The following is a 16,135-nucleotide window of genomic DNA, read 5'->3' on the forward strand; positions in this document are numbered from 1 at the left end:
GGGTCTGCAGAGTCCCACAGCGGGGCCAGCCCAGAACTGCTCAAGTCTGTGGGGGAACAGGAGGTGGGAAAGCAAAAGTCTCACATTTTCTATCCAATGCTCCACTCCAGCCACAGCAGATGCCAGGGATCTCCATCACCAGAGCTCTCACAGCCAATTAGGCCCCTCAGAAGAAAGCTCAGCCCTTCATTACAGCCTGACAAAGACACCTCTTCACCTCTCAAGATCTCATGAAACACAGCCAGCTCTGTTTTGGTCACTTCTACTTAGGGGCACTAAGCTTCTAAGCCAAATATCAGGCTCTGAGTGCATTTTTCCAAGTGCCTGAGAAAATGCTGGAGAGCCTCATCCAAGCAGCCAGCACAGCCTGGCTGAGTCACAGCCCAGCTGTCACCAGCCCAGGGTGACATTGCCCTGGGACACACACTGAGCAAACCCAGGGGAGGCTCAGCTCCTGCCCAGCCACAGAGGACACAAGGAAGGAGCAGGAGGGAAGGAACAAGAGGGGAGTGCAGGATTCTGCAGTGAGTCGTGCCCTGGCCCAGCTCCAGCCACTCAAGGTGAACAACTTCCACTGCTGAGCATTTGCACCCAGCTTTCACAATGGCTCATTATTCCACAGTGCTGCTGAGCAGTGTTTGCCTTTCTCCTCTGTGCCCTGGGGAGCTTTCCCAGACCCACCTTTCCACCTCAGAAAGTACAAGGCCTTGAAGGCAGGAACACAGCAAAGTCACTGCAAAAGCAAAAAAGCCCCACGGCCTTCAATGGTCGGGGAGGTGCAGTGTGAACCAATTCTGCAGAGTCCTTGACTTGACAAAAGGGACTCCAAATCTGCTTGGAGCACACAGCAACATGTGGGTTTAGAGCTGTGATTCTGCTTTCAGACTGGGCTTCTTTATTTTATTTGAGGGCTCCAAACCTGGATATTTGAAGACAAGAAAGGCAAGGTGCCTAAAAATAATGACAAAACATTTGGCAAAGAAATCTGCCCCCGGGGGTAAGAATCCTAAGAGAAAACAAAAGTGAGATGCCTCAAGGAAAATCTACTGGGAGAAGAGGAAAAGAAACCTGTCCTAGTGCTGCCCAAGCTCCTTTTAGCACCTTCTTATTCACATATTCTACAGGCATTATGTTTCTTTCCCAGGCTTCTAGCAAATTCATTTAAAGAGAAGTTAAAATCCATTTTTTCAGTGCTCCTTGCCCCAGAAGAAAGGATCAGAGCTGTCAGTACCTGCAGCTCTCACTGGAAGGTTGAAGTGGAAATCAGCACCACTCACCTCTGCCAGGTAAAGGATGCAGAACTTGCGATCTTCTGAACCTGCAGAGAAGAAAAACCAGGATCAGAGCGAAGCTGCAGCTGCATTTCTGCAAGAGGAGCCACTGGCAGAGGAACTGGCTGAGAGACAGCACTGAATGAGTGTTTGTTTTGTCCCCAGTACCAGGCTGTGACCTGGGTGATGTATGTGGCATCTGCCAGGGCCGGGCACGGCGGGGGCCTGCAGGGACTCCCTGCCTGGCAGGGATCCTCCTGGGGCTTTCTGCTTTGGAAAAGGGTTTGCTTCATTCAGAGGCTCTGCTGCCCACCCTGCCTCGGCACATGCAGCCTGTGGGAGCGTCCCAGGGGCTGCACAGGTCCTGCAGCACCCCACAGCCATCCTGGGAATCAGGGATGGGTATCTCCACCTTATCCCTGAGGGCACTTCGCTCCCAGGAGGACTCACAGAGAAACTCCCGTTCCTGCATCTTATTCCCAGCTTCTTGTCCCAAGTTCTGGCTGGTCCTGGTGGTCCTGCTGTCTGTCCCAGCCTCCCCCAGTGCCAGCAGCTGGGGCACTGCCCCTGCAGGGGGACAGAGCCAAATTCCAGAGCAATGGGAAGCAGCAGGATGGGGCAGGGGGAAGAGCTCATCCTGCTCTTTTGGGCTGAGGACAAACTGCCCAGCATGGGGACACCAAGGAGAGCCAGCCAAGGAACTTCCACTTCCACAGCTTTGTGAAAGGAGATGGTGCTGGGGACAACACAATCACCAGCTCTGCCACCCACCTCCTGCTAAATCATGGAGCAGCCCAGAACAGCTCCTCAGCTTGCTGCCAGACATCCCAGGAGATGTGTCAGCCTCCAGCTGCTGCACCAGGCTGGTCCCTGCAGGCCCAGCCTTCCCTGCACCCAACCAAAAGGCATTCCTGAAGATTTGCTCTGGCCCTGGTGTGCCCCCAGCCTCGAGGGAAGCCAGCTCCAGGCACACACCAGCCTCACAGGAGGAGATGGAACTGCCCCAGGACAGGGTCACCTCAGCTCTGCAGCAGGACATCCCATCTCCAGAGCAGGACATCCCATCTCCAGAGCAGGACATCCCATCTCCAGAGCAGGACATCTCTTCTCCAGGAGCTGGCTGGCCCCTTCACAGCAGCTGTGCCCTTGGCAGCTGCTTCCCTGACCCTCCTAATGACATTATCTGTGCCAGGAGCTCAGGGCTGCAGCCTGGGCATGGCTGCAGATCCCACTGCAAGTGGTGTCAGCACAAGCTCTGCTTCATTTCAGCAGCCTGAGCTGCTGGATGGGAACAGGCTCTGCACAGGGCTGGAAACACCCTGTTCCCTGGAGGAAAACAATCCTCCTGCTGCAGGCAGCAGCCCAAATGTCCAGATAAGAGCTGTGACCCACTGAGGGACTCGGGTGCCTCTTGAGTCCCTCCCTGGGCCACGTGAAACCCATGAAGAACTGGCCTGGAGCCCTTTGCTGGGTGTCCATTCCAGCTGCCCTTTGTGGGGTCACAGCTTTGCCTCTACTGCCAGCTTCAGTTTTAATGCATTTTGCAGGATTTGGGCTGGAAAATCCCTGCAGGGACACCAGGACACTGTGTGACAGTGGCTGCTGGAGCCCAGCACCGCTGGGAGTGCTGCTGTGGCCCTCTCAGGTGAGGAGCCCCTGTGTGCTCCCAAAACCTTCCCCACCTCCCCCAGGTGAGCTGAGGGAAGCCTGGCCCCAGGGCTGCCCCTCCAAATCCTCATTCCCAGGAGGGGAGGGGTGCTGGAGCCTGGAAGCAGGAGCAGGATGGGCTGGCTGGGAGCCCATTCCTCACCTCTGCACACACAGAAACACCCACTGCTCCCATGGCAGTGTCTGAGTGCTGCCAGCCCCTCTCCCAGCAATCCCAGCAGGACCATCAGGCACCATTTTCCCTGTGGAGCCCACTGGAGCCCCTCACCCTGGGCTTTTCCCCTTGGAAAAGGCAGAGCTTGGAACTGCCCCTGCTTCTCCTGAGCTGGGCCCTGCTCTTCCCTGCCCCAGGACCTCTCCAGGCTGACTGGAGAGCAGGTCACAGAGGACCAGCACATCCCAGCTGTGTTTCCTCAGGAGCTTTAACCAGGTTTTCCCTGATGATGTTGTTAGAGATACATATTATAATAGTGGCTTTTCACAATATTAAAATGGATTTTATATCAGTAGTGTTAAAGTAACTTTGTTATAAAGATATAGTTTTTATTTCTGTTGTTAATTAAGCTTAGACATAGTAGTGAAATAGCTATACTTGTATTAAAATGCCTACTTAGATGACACAACATCTAATGAACACATGAAGAAGACACCTACTACAGATATGCCAGATACCAGCACTCACCATGGAGTGTCACAGTGTGGACCAAGGCCCTAAAACTAGAAGTAATAAAAATAGACTAAAACCACAACCAAAAAATACACATACTCTAAAAAAACAGATCCAAGGAGCAGATATGCTAAACAATTATTGGAACTTGTAAACTAGTTTGGGGAAAAGTTTACTATGCATAAGGCTCTATGAATATGCAGCAGGCTGATGGAATGAACAGGTATTTCAGGGGTATCCCTGAAGATAACGGGGTGGTCTTGGCTAAGTGACAAGTAATAACCTTTCCTCTATGCTCCTTGTCTCCTGCTGTCCTTTATGAAACCTTTTACATTTTCACAGGAGAGTGAACGTGTTTTTCACAATGTGAGGATGCTCATAAAGAAAGGTCCTGTTGGAGTGTGACAGCCCAGGGAATGACCCTGCTCCTCTTGGGCCTCTGTGGATTCCTTCTGCAATAACAAGTGATCCTTGCAAGGTGCAAACCCACCAGAATTAAGTTCCCTTTCAAATTCCTCTCCACTGAGCTGTGAATCCTGGCACCAGTAACCTCCAGAGCCAGCAGCTGCTGTTCCCTGTCCCTCCAAGACTCTGCTACACATGGCCCAGCAGCTCAGTGCCTATAGGACATACAAAGCAGGGAGCCAGTCTGGGCTAAGGAATGGCTTAAATCCCATTTTCCACCAGCCTTTAGGGAGAACTTTAGTAATAAACTGGCTGCCCATCCCAGCAGCTGGGCTGGAGGCAGGGCTGATCCCTGGCAAGGCACAGGGAGAGGATGGAGGGTGATGGCAGAACCAGGCAGGGCTGACCTGGGTGCAGATTTCACCAGGTTTGCCAGGATTCCTTCCATGTTCTCAAGTCTCTGAAGGGTCAGGGTGGAACAGCAGAGCCTGATGTGCCCAGAGCCCAGAAATACACGGGAGAGGCACAAGCTGGCACTGGAGGGGTGGCAGATGCCCGGGAGGATCCCCAGCTCTGCTCCCCACAGCTCTCGTGACAACAGCACAGCACATTCTCAGCCAAAGGCAGGGAAAAGCTAAAAAGAAATATGCAGGAGGAAAAAACTCACTTGAAGATATTTACTTCTCTTCCTGGTGTGCTGAGCTGGGGACTGGCTTGCCTTCCAGAGTGATGTGAGCTGACCCTGTGCCAGGCTGGGCACGAAGCTCAGTGGGAGCTCTGCAGGGACACGTCCCCTCTCCAGCTGAGCCCTGTCCTGCACACCCACACTGCCTTACCCAGCACAGCAGCAGCTCCCAGCACCTCTCTGCCTCTGCCACTTCCCTGTGCAGCCCATGGAAAGCACCTGCTGCTCTCAGGATTTGGGGGTGCATGCCTGGGGTTGGGTCAGAAAAATGGGAAAAGAGGGAAAAGCTGATCCTGCTCCTCTGCACAGCCCAAGGGCTGTGGCAATGCCCTGGTGAGGGCAGGCACCCTGAGCCCAGCTCCTCACCTCTGCTCAGCAGGGCTGGGACTGCATCCAGCAGCCAGGACAAGGTGCTGCCAGGCCTTGGATATTTGGGAAGGCAGGGAGCTGCTGAGCACATCCAAACCCAGCTGCCAGGAGGGGACAAGCTCATCCCACTGGGAGAGTGTGGCAGGGTGCAAGCCCTGGTGCTCCCCAGCATCCCAAGGAAGCACAGAAGGCCCATAAATCTCACTGCTGTCCCTTGAGCATCTTGGGGCTGCACAACACAGCACGTTGGGATGTCAAGAAGCCCTTGGGCTTCTGGGGATGGGCCCCCAGAGTGGGGATAAAGGAATGCCCCTCTCCGTCCCAAAGCTGAGCACACTCACCAGGGGGGAACCAGGATCCCAGTGTGTGGAAATTCCCACAGTGCCTGCTGAGGAAGCCAGCCCTGTGTCTCTGGGAGCCAGCTCATCAGCCTGTGCTGGGCTTGTAAAGCAGGAAGAGGGAGCATTGTGAGGCAGATCAGACTGATTTGCTTTCGCACAGAGCAGCGAGCGGCAGGAACAGGAAACAGCACAATGGCCCTGAGCGCACCGGAGATGTCTCAATTGTTGGAGGCAGCCACACGCCTGTTCCTATTCATGTGCCTTTCAGTCATTCAGGAGAGCAGCAGCAAATCCCTGCCAAAAGGGACAGACAGCTCCCTGCTCTCTCCAGCCGCCTTTGAAGCAGCCCTGCCCGAAGCAGGAGGGTTTGAGCTGCCTGAACAGCAGCTGGGCTGGATCCCCAGTGCACTGGGGTGGCTCGGTGCTGCAGGGACCCCATCTCCTTTGGAGAGCCTTGGGAAGCTATTCCAGACATGATCCAGCCAAGTTATTATGGCATCAAGGAAATAAGTGGCAGAAAACTGCTCACAAATCCAGCGTGCCCGAGGTGAGGAGGCACAATCCTGCGCTGCTGCAAGCAGAGCTCAGTGTGCAGAGCCAGGAGCAGCATCAGGGAAGCTGATTTCTCCAAGCAGGTGAAAAGAGCAGAGCTATTCCCCAGCCTTTGGGAGCAGCCAGGGGCAGCACACACACACACGGTGCAGGAGCTGACCAAAAGCACTTTAAGAAGGAACAATTTCTTTTGTCCCTTTCTTAGAAATAAGCAGTGCTGAGAACACACTCAACAAAGCCCAGGGAGGCTTCAATGGCTTTTCTCAATGGCTCGTGGCTGTGGTGCCCCATGTCCCTCTCCTGGGCTTCTGCTCTCACCAAATAGGTCAGGGAATTCATCTGGAAACAGAATTGTTGCTGGAAATGGGAAATAAGAACTGACAGGCAGCCTGTGGTGTCCAGCACTGAGCTCAGAACAACGTGATGCATGTGGAGAGACACAGTCCATCCACGGGGCTCATGGCTCAGCTGGGAAAAGTCATGGCAAGCAGCAAAATTCACCCAGAAAAGCATCCCTTTGGAGAAGCAGCCCAGATCTGGATTCATTCCTTTTGGTCAGGGCCACAGGACTGCATAAAGACATTGGCTCATCTCTTCCAGAGTTATTTGGGTTGGAAGGGGCCTCTCTGGTGGGCTCTGGAGTCCAATGCCTGACTAAGCACCCAGACCAGGGCACTCAGGAGTCCTGAATGCCTCCAGGCATGGAGATCCCACAGCCTCTCTGGGCAACTCAATATCTGACCAACCTCATGACAGGAAAGTTTCTCCTTCTATCTCATCCTGGTTTCCCCTGCAGGGTCCCAGGGCAGCTGCCTGGGCTGGAGGAGGAGCTGTGGCACAGTCAGGTAACTGTACATAAAACAAGCCCATACCCAAAAAGTAACCACACCACAAAAGGAACAAGGTGAAACTGGGCCCAGGGCCAAGAAGTGGCTCCACCATAGCAAATAGGATGTGGTAGAGCAATTCCCTTATTCCTCTTTAGACCACGAGGAGCTAAAGGGAGTCTTTTGTACAGCCTGAAATCACCCATTTCCAGTCCCCCCTGCCCTAGAAGCCCTCTCTGAGCCCTCAGCTGGACACAAAAGGTGTCAGCCAAGGTGCAGGGTGAGGGCAAGGTCCCCAGCCCTGCTCTGGGGGTTTGCTCTTTCCTCCCCACAGAGGTGAGCAGGGGGATGGCTGTGAGCAACAGGGAAATCGTGGGCAGCTGAAGAGAGAAGTAGCAAAGCAAAGCAGCAAAGTAAAGGTCATCAGAGCTCGGCCAGCCACGCTTGGAGCCAATCTCTGAACTCCCTCGAGGCATCACGGGGGAAACCTCAAGGCTTCAGTTCCCTTTCCCAGCCTTGGCCAGTCCCTGCTGTGACAGAGTGACACCACTTGGGGAATGCCAGCCCAGATCCTGAGCCATGCACCCAGAAAGGCTGGAAAGGGCCTGGGTGCTGCTGAGGTGGCCCAGGAGATGGAGCTCCCAGGGAAATGCGGGGACAGCAGGGGTGATGCTGGCACCCCGGGAAGGATGACCTGGAAGCACTGGTTGGTGGCACTGGCAGCACCAGGACTGCAGGGTGCTGCTGGCCAGAAACCTTTGCAGCCAGCAGCCAGAAAACCCCCAAAATGCCTCCAATTGCTGCTGCACACACTCACCCTCCTGGAGCTTGACACTGTGCAGGTACAGAGGGTTCCTCAGCACGTTGCAGCGCCCAGGCTCATCCTCCTTGGTGAAGAGCAGCAGGTCGGAGTAGACAAAGAGAGTCACCTGGAAGCACAGCAGAAGCTATAGGGAGCTCATCTCTAGGCACTGGGACAGTGTCCTGGAAATGTCCTCTGCCCTGGGAGAGGCACCAGGGGAGCCCAGACTGCCCTTCCCAAGGGGCTGCTGCACCCAGCGAGCTTCAGATGAGGCTCCCCTCACTTGGCAGCCGCTCCCTGAGGCTTGTGAGTCCTGTGACAGGAGGGATAAACCTGCCAGGCAGTTCCACACCACACAAACACACCCTCTCTGCTCCCTCCTGTCACTTCCCACTTACACCAGTCACAAATCACAGCAGGAGGAGGGAGAAATTGCCGACTAATCCCGGCACGCTGCAGAAGTTGCAGCCTGAAAGCAAATCTGATCACTCTGATCACTCTCAGGGAGGAGCACCTCGCTGCTCTCAGTGAGAAAGTAAAGTTTGGTTTTTACAAGAGCAGGACCACAGAGAGCAGCTGCAGGGGACAAATCTGACACCTCAAACCACGGTGGGGGCGGACAGGAAACACCGCCCCAGTGACTCCCAGAGCTGTGCCCCAGCAGTGCCTCAGCTGTCCCAGGGGCTGGGGGCTCCTCCAGGCCAGTGGGAAAAGTCTTGCCTGAGCTCCCCAGTCCAATCAGTTCAGATTAATGCAACCTTGAAATTAGGAATGGGTTTCTCCACTGCACTGCAGATCCTGGACCCAGAAGCCCCCCAGGGATGAGAAGCTTGGTGCGAGAGCTGAGGTGTGAGCCTGTCCTGGCCTCCAGGAGCTGGGGCACACAGAAAGCCTCAAAAACCACAGAATCATGGAATCACAGAATATCCCGAGCTGGGAGGGACCCACAGGGATCCCCCAGCCCAGCCCCTGTCCCTGCCCAGACCCCCAGCAACCCCACCCTGGGCATCCCTGGCAGCGCTGTCCAAAGGCTCCTGGAGCTCTGGCAGCCTCGGGGCCGTGCCCATTCCCTGGGCAGCCTGGGCAGTGCCAGCACCCTCTGGGGGAAGAACCTTTCCCTGAGCTCAGCCTGAGCTGCCCTGGCCCAGCCCCAGCCGTGCCCTGGCTGCTGTCCCTGTCCCAGAGATGCCAGGGGGCAGCTGCAAGGTGGCACTGGCAGAGTGGCACAGTGGGTGAGGGCCTTGGGGTGCCCCCCAAAACCACCCACAACAAAGGGAAAGCATTGCAACACCGAGCCACAGCAAGGAAGGGTCTGTGGTCTTTTAGCAATGCTTTTGCAAAAGGAGACAACACCCAGAGTCCCAGAGGGGTGGGAGGGAGCACAGAGAGGTGACTCTGCTCCCACAGGGACCAAGTCCCAGCTGGCAGCACAGTTTGTGTCTGTGGCTGATGGACACATCCTGAGGAGGACAAGCTGAGTAACAGTTGTCACATGCTGGGGAGTCTCACATCAGGGAAGAGCATCTGGCTCCAAATCCAAAACCAAGCCCTTGCCACAAGATTTCTCCTTGCAGTGCAAGTTCATTTTTGTGGGATTCTCAGTAAGTACAAAGCTGCTGGTGGAGCTTTAATTGACAATGAAACCAGGGAGGGGATGTTCTTCTCTGTGTTATTTGGAAAATCCCTTCCTCTGCTCTCAACACTCTGCTGGCCTTGTGCCCACATCCACCCTCTTCATTCCTTGTGATCTTGTTGGAAATACAAGGAATAACCAGGTAGAAACTGCCCTATAACCCTCATGCCATGCCCACCTTGTGCCAAAGGTGGCCAAAGGTGTGCCATTTTCTGGGACATGTCTGGTGCCATCTCAGGTCCCTCAACCCCAAAGAAGAGATGTTGAAGGGATGATCAGGTAATAGTCACACAGAAATGGAGGGAATAAACTGAAAACCTACTACCTGGGGAAGTTTAAAGGGTAGAAAAAAGATTGGGAGCAGCAGAAAAATCACTTCAAAACCAAGCAAGTTTCAATAGGGAATCTTGGAAATGGAATTACACGGCTAAGAATTTACAGGTATTGAACTTTTACAGGAAGATGGGATAGATTGTATTCAGGATGTAGAAGATAAAAGCACATCCAGTGCAGGTTCTGTAGGAGCATCTCTGTCAGATGCTGCTTCCAGGAAGACAATTGATCTGAGAGCAGTTGATAGAGGTGCCTCTGCTCCTCCAGGCTGTTGGGAGGAAAAACAAAAGGGGCAGGAGCAGGAGCAGAGGCAGAGGAAAGAGCAGAGGCAAGGGCAGGGGCAGGGGCAGGGGCAGGGGCAGGAACAGGGGCAGAGGCAGAGGCAGCCCAGCACTGCAGGGCCTGGGGCTCTGGCAGACCCAGAGGTTGGAGCTGGACACCTGAGAGCTGAGGAGGGGACCCAGGGATGACCCAAGGGCAGCAGGGGTAAGGGGAGACTGGAGGAGAAACGTGGAACTCTGCCCTGGGCTGCCATCCCAGACTGATGGGCTGTGACCTCTCTGTAACAGCCCTTGGCAAACAGATCTACCCTGAAAAACCACAGGGCTCCTAAAAGTCAAGAGCAAACAAACAACAAACACAACGTCTGGGCTCACCCAGGCAAGTCACAGAATTCACCAGAGTTGCTCCTTGGAGGGTCAAAGCAGCTTTGGGTATTTAGCAGAAGTAATTTCCTAGCCCACAGTCTGACATCCAGGAGCTGCCAGGACAGAAGGACTCTCTGCAGACAGGGATGACCCTGGGTTATTGCTGCAGTGATTGAGGCCACATGGCCATTGTCACATGGACCTTTTGGGGGGTCTGAACAGATTTTACAGCGGGGAAAGGTTGTTCATAGAGGCTGACCCTGATGTCTCCACACTGCTCATCTGGGTGTGCTCTGCACCACGAACAGCAAAGCCTCTTCTGCTGAGGGACCTGGGCAGCTACAGGACAGAACTGGCAAAGCACTGGCACAGGAGACAAGGACACATTTAAAGAGGGAAATCAGGAGAAACTGGAAGTCAAGAGGGAAGGCAAGAGCAATGGGCCAGTGTGCTGCCCAAGGGGGGATAACCCCAGGACTGCCACTGAGCCCTGCCCTGGGCAGGAGGGTGCCAATATCACACCTTGGGAAGAAAAATGTGTGTGGCAACAAAATCACTGTGAAAAGGTGCCCAGAAATGCAGCCTTGAAGAGAGAAAGAGGAGAAAGCCTCCTGCTCTACAGAGAGGAGCATAAGCCCAGCCAAGCCCATCCATGAGGACGCAGAAGAGCCATCCTGACCTGCAGACCCTTCCAGAGTGGCAGAAAGGAAGGATGAGGAGGGCAGGAGCGTGGCCCACACTGAGCAGACACCTCAGGGCTTTGGGAGGCCTCCAGGTCCAGTGGAGATGGATGGACAAGGCCAGAGGCCACCTTGGACACCCCGTGTGCCATCACCTGCTGGCTCCTCTGGCACTCCCCGGGCTGGAGGGATTTCAGGAGGCCATAAAAGTGGGAATTGCAGCAAAGTCTAGACAGGATGTGATTAAGGCCTGAATAAGGATTGCCCCAGAGGTAAGGTCAGGGAAAGGACAGACCCTGGCAAGCCTCCAGAGAGATAGGTTGGCTCCTTCAGGAGATGGGAGAGAGTTTGCTCAGGGACAAGGATGCAGAGCCTGATGTGGAAACTGCCACAGGGAAAAGATTCTGGGGGTTTGGGAAAAAAGGAAAGGAGCAGGAGCTGCAGCTCCATCCAGCCCCTGCACCCAGGCCCTCCTCTCTTGAGCCTCTCAGGCAAAGCAGATTAATAACACACAGCAAACAGTCCTGCAAAGCACAGGAGCCCAGCTTGAGAGGGGCTGTGTGGGAAGAGCAGTGGGAAAACAGAAAACCTCATGGAGCAAGGAAGAAAGGACTGGTTGGACACAGGACAGTCTCTGTCCAGGCATCAGGGAAGGCAGAGAGGCAAAGAACTCAAGTTCAGCAAAGAGAGGAGTGAGAGCCCTCCTGCACCAGGGGAAGCTCTGTGGTGCCCAGGCTGTTTTAGGTCTTGCTGGCTGCAGAGGTTCAGGTTCTCTCCCCTCCCAGCTCAGCAGGACCAAAGCAGAGCCTGGCACTCCAGAGACCTGCAGGGTCTCCTTGAAGCTCCACAAAGCCTTCCATGGCTGTGCCACACGCTCAGACAGGAGAGAGCCCTTCCCAAGGGCCACAGGTGACATCCCAGCATTGCTCTCTCCACTGTCCCTGCCAGCATGGGCTCAGCACCACGGGCTCTTTCTCTTCAGCACTTCTCATTTCTCACCCCACTGACTCAGCCCCACCTGCCCTGCCCCTGTGCCAGCTCACCCAGACAGCACAGCCCCAGGGCACCAGCATTCCCAAACACTGCCTCACATTCCTGGCCTGCATCCTGCCCTTCCCTGGCACCAACTCCAGCTGGGAAATCCTCTCCCAGCTCCAGGCTCATCCCAAGAGCCTCATAAGCAGAGTCCTTCCCCTGAGACATTTTCCTCCTGCCCCTGCCCACAGTGGGGTCTCTGCTCCTCCAAACACACTTGTCCTGGGGTTCTTCATCACCCCCACATGCACAAATAACCAACCCAGGCTGCAAACAAAATTAATTATCCATAAATATTCCACCTTTGGCTGCTACTCCAAATATCTGAGTCTGACCTAAAGGCAGGTACCTCAGCCAGGAGGAGCTCCCTGACTTCAGCTGCACCCCCAAACCATCCAGCACAGCTGTGCCACACAACCAGCACTTTACCTGAGTTTCATTCCTGCAGGTGCCCAGAAGAGTCTGAGCAGCACAGGACAGGGAAAGGGGTTTAGTTAAAAGTTAGTGCCAAGTTTTCTAATCAATCATGGAATTTTTCATGGACTTTGATGTATTTTCATGTATTTTTTGGCAGAAAAAAGGAAAAATTGTTCAAGTCAAAGCAAGGGATGAATTACACAATGAAAAACAGAAAGACAGAGGAGTCACTTGGCACAACCCTCTACTGGTTTGTACTGGCCAGTGATGGGAAGTGGCTCTGGCCTTCTGCTGTTGGCCACCCAGAAACTAAAACCAGTGAAGCAGAACTTCCACTACAGATCTGTGGAGATGACACATTGCTCACTCCTACTGAATCCAACCCCAAATCACTCTGTGAGATCCTCTGAAATTACCCCAGAAGAAATGGCTCTGGTTAGCAGGGCACGAGTGGGCTCTGCCTCTCTCCCAAATTCCAGGGCTTTGCAGACTGAAGCTGGATGCAAGTGAAGCCAGCAGCAAATGTGATCAACACATCCAAACCCTGACAGTTTGGACGGTAAAAGTTGTCTCATCCCCAGGGTGCCAAAGTCCTGTGGTGTCCCCAGAGTTCCAACAGCTCTCCAACAACATGGCAGAAAAGTTGAAGTAAGAAGAGCGAGAGGAATTTGGACAGGACATGTGAGCTGTTCCAGGAACTGAAATTCTGAGAACACCTGCAGCAAGTTCTCTGTCTGCTTCTAGTTCAAGTGGATTCTCCTTCCCTAGTGATGCTGCAATGTGGACACAACCCTGAGTGACTTCAGGGGATCCCTGAACAAGGGGATGGGACTGGATGACCTCCAGTGGTGCCTTTCAGCCTGAACCACCCTGTGCTTCTCTAACCTGGCACAAAATATCCTCAAACCCCCTCCTCCTGAGGCTGCTGGGCTGTCACTCATGTGCATTTGCCACCCACAGTTTCCTCTCTATGAGCCCAAAGGCGACAGGAACAACAGTTGATTTCTAGCACAGAAGAGTTTTGATATTTAGTTTATCCCACAATAAACTGTCCAGAAGTCTTTCCAATATCATATCAATATAATCAGAAACATTTCCCTTCTCCATGTACTGAGGAGTCCCTTCCAGTCCCTTCTCAAAGTCCCCTCCAGTGCCTACAGGGGCTCCAGGAGAGCTGGAGACAAGGACAAGGGTGTGGACTGGCAGGACAAGGGGGAATGGCTCCCACTGCCAGAGGGCAGGGATGGATGGAATATTGGGAATTGGGAATTGTTCCCTGGCAGGGTGGGCAGGCCCTGGCACAGGGTGCCCAGAGCAGCTGGGGCTGCCCCTGGATCCCTGGCAGTGCCCAAGGCCAGGCTGGACAGGGCTGGGAGCAGCCTGGGACAGTGGGAGGTGTCCCTGCCATGGCAGGGGTGGCACTGGATGGGCTTGAAGGTCCCTTCCCACCCAAAGCATGGTGATTCTATGATCCAATCCTCTATGTAAGACAGCAGAAGAGCAGGTTTGGAGAGCTCAGACAATGTGGAAGAGTTTTACCTGTGTAGTCCTGTTCCTGCTCTCGAGAAGGAGCAGCTCCTCCGACAGCAGCAGAGTCCGGGCTGGGTTGCAAAGATCCAGGGGCTACATTTGGATGGGAAACAAAAAAAAAGAAAACAAAAGAAACAGTCAAACCTTCCAGTGGCAGTGTGGTTAGTGAGATACACTTTCCACCCACCAAACCCACTTTGTCTCACTTTGAGCTGTAACTCACGTGGGGAGAAGCCACCCCGCACTCAGAAGGACACAGAGTCTGCAGTTCAGTGAGAGGAGCAAACAGAGCCTTGCACTCACACCTCCCCCAGCCCCAGCTGTGAAAAGAGCAGCAGCCCTTGCCTCTGACAGGGCTGTTCTGCAGGGGGGTGATGGGTGTTTGTCAGCAGGAAGCACAACCACAGCGCTGGCACCTCAGGTTCCCACAGGCACTGACGTTGTACCTGATGGTGTGCATCGCTCTTAAAGCAACTTTTAGGAATTCCTGTCCCTTCCTGTGCCACACCCAGCTCCCCAGTCAGTGCTGGAGAAGGGGACAGGTTCACATGTCCTGAGGGCACAACAAACCCTCAGCAGCAGCCTGGAGCAGCCTGGGGAGCAGCAGAGTGGGAACAGGAGGGATCTGCTCAGGGCCCTGCAGGGGTGACAGGGCAGAGAGACAAAGCCGCTCCTGAAGGGACAGACTGCCAGGCACAATCCAGGACGAGGTTTGGGACTAAGGAGGCAGAAAGTGCCAGCTGTGTTCCTACCAGAACAAGCTGAGGGCTCACCCAGGTGCCATCAGGGGGAAGGAGGTGATCAAACACCTGCCCCCAGCTCCAGCCCAGCCCACACTGGCCTCAGGCAGCCCAGGGCTCAGGCTGGGGGGACAGGGAATGGGGACCATGGCTTCAGGCTGAGCTGAGCTGGCAATGCCACTGCCACAGGAGGACAAGGGCTCCCCACAGGCTCAGAAAGGCAGGGATTCATCAGCAGTGTACTTAATACATGGAGCAGATGAGATTTTTGGGGTTCTGGCCACATGAAGGACAAAATGAAGGACACAGAGGGAGTTAGAGCTACCACCACCAAATTCAGGGCTGCTGTCTTAAAACAGAAACAGCTCATGGACCTGCAGAGGCAGAACATTCCCTGTGAAGCCATTTCTGCTCTGAATCCTTGTCCTCTGCTCTGGAGCCAGGCTGGGAGAGCTGGGGGTGCTCACCTGGAGAGGAGAAGCTCCAGGGAGAGCTCAGAGCCCCTGGCAGGGCCTGAAGGGGCTCCAGGAGAGCTGGAGAGGGACTGGGGACAAGGGATGGAGGGACAGGACACAGGGAATGGCTCCCACTGCCAGAGGGCAGGGATGGATGGGATACTGGGGAGAAATCCTTCCCTGTGAGGATGGTGAGGCCCTGGCTCTGACTGCCCAAATTTCAGTGTGACCACCAGCTAAACCAAAACCCCTTTGCACACACTGACAGTACAAAGAACCATCAGGAAGAACCACACTGCTCTGCAATTCCAAAGTTAGCTCTGAAGCCCAAAAGCTGGGACACCTCCTCCTGACCCAAGCAAGTACCAAGGGCCAGATCTGAAAGCTGGAAAGGAGAAAAAAATCCAACAGAGAATTGCTTGGGCAGGACACAATTCCCTTGGAGACAGCCCCCAGCACTGTGCCAAGTCCAGCCAGCTCCAGAGGAGAGCTGGGCATGGCAGGGATCCATGGGAGGGAGATGCTGCCATGGATGCCCAGCTGGGCACACCCAGCCCCTGGGGCTGCACTGACCTGCACAAAGATGGGGAACACCAGCACCTTGGGGGCCAGGGTGACGTAGGTGCCGTAGGAGTGGGGGATGTGAGGCCTCACTATGGTGCAGTTCTGGTAGTTCCCATGGCTCTTCATGCTCTGCACAGTCTTCATCAGCCTGGATTTCCTCCCAGAGCCCGTGAGCGATTTCCCTTTAGAGCCATTCCCTGGAAGGACACAGGAGGCAGGAGGAAACACAGGATGAGGAGGGAGCTCCAGCTCTGTCATTCCCACTCAGTCCTGCCCTCCCAGGCTGGAGCAGGGCTTGGGAATCCTGGGGAGCTGCTGGAACCAAGAGCTGCAGGCACAGGCATCACTCAGCTCTCCAGGAGCCCCAGGGATTCAAGGAATAACAGCACTGATCCCTTTGCTTCTCATGGCAAACCAGGTGCCCCCGGGTGCTTTGTTCCAGAGCTGCTTGCTTGGTGGCTTAAGGACTTCAGTGAGTGCCACCAGCAGCACAGACAGGGCTGGGAAGGTACAA

At 54.6% G+C, this 16,135-nt stretch overlaps 1 protein-coding gene across 3 annotated transcripts in view; it reads right to left on the bottom strand.

Annotated features, from left to right (window-relative positions):
- Positions 1 to 16,135, bottom strand: part of RGS3 (regulator of G protein signaling 3) — a 59,784-nt gene that overhangs the window by 35,900 nt on the left and 7,749 nt on the right. For 2 of the 3 annotated variants that reach the window (XM_084219734.1, XM_084219736.1), the window contains 4 exons: positions 15,631 to 15,818; positions 13,872 to 13,955; positions 7,603 to 7,714; positions 1,278 to 1,318 (listed from right to left, as the gene is read on the bottom strand). In XM_084219734.1, the coding sequence (XP_084075860.1) occupies positions 1,278 to 1,318; positions 7,603 to 7,714; positions 13,872 to 13,955; positions 15,631 to 15,818 (425 nt within the window). The remainder of the gene's footprint in view (positions 1 to 1,277; positions 1,319 to 7,602; positions 7,715 to 13,871; positions 13,956 to 15,630; positions 15,819 to 16,135) is intronic. The other variant, XM_084219735.1, reaches the window with a different exon arrangement.

Source organism: Fringilla coelebs, assembly GCF_963513975.1.
Source record: "Fringilla coelebs genome assembly, chromosome: 21".
NCBI lineage: Eukaryota > Metazoa > Chordata > Aves > Passeriformes > Fringillidae > Fringilla > Fringilla coelebs.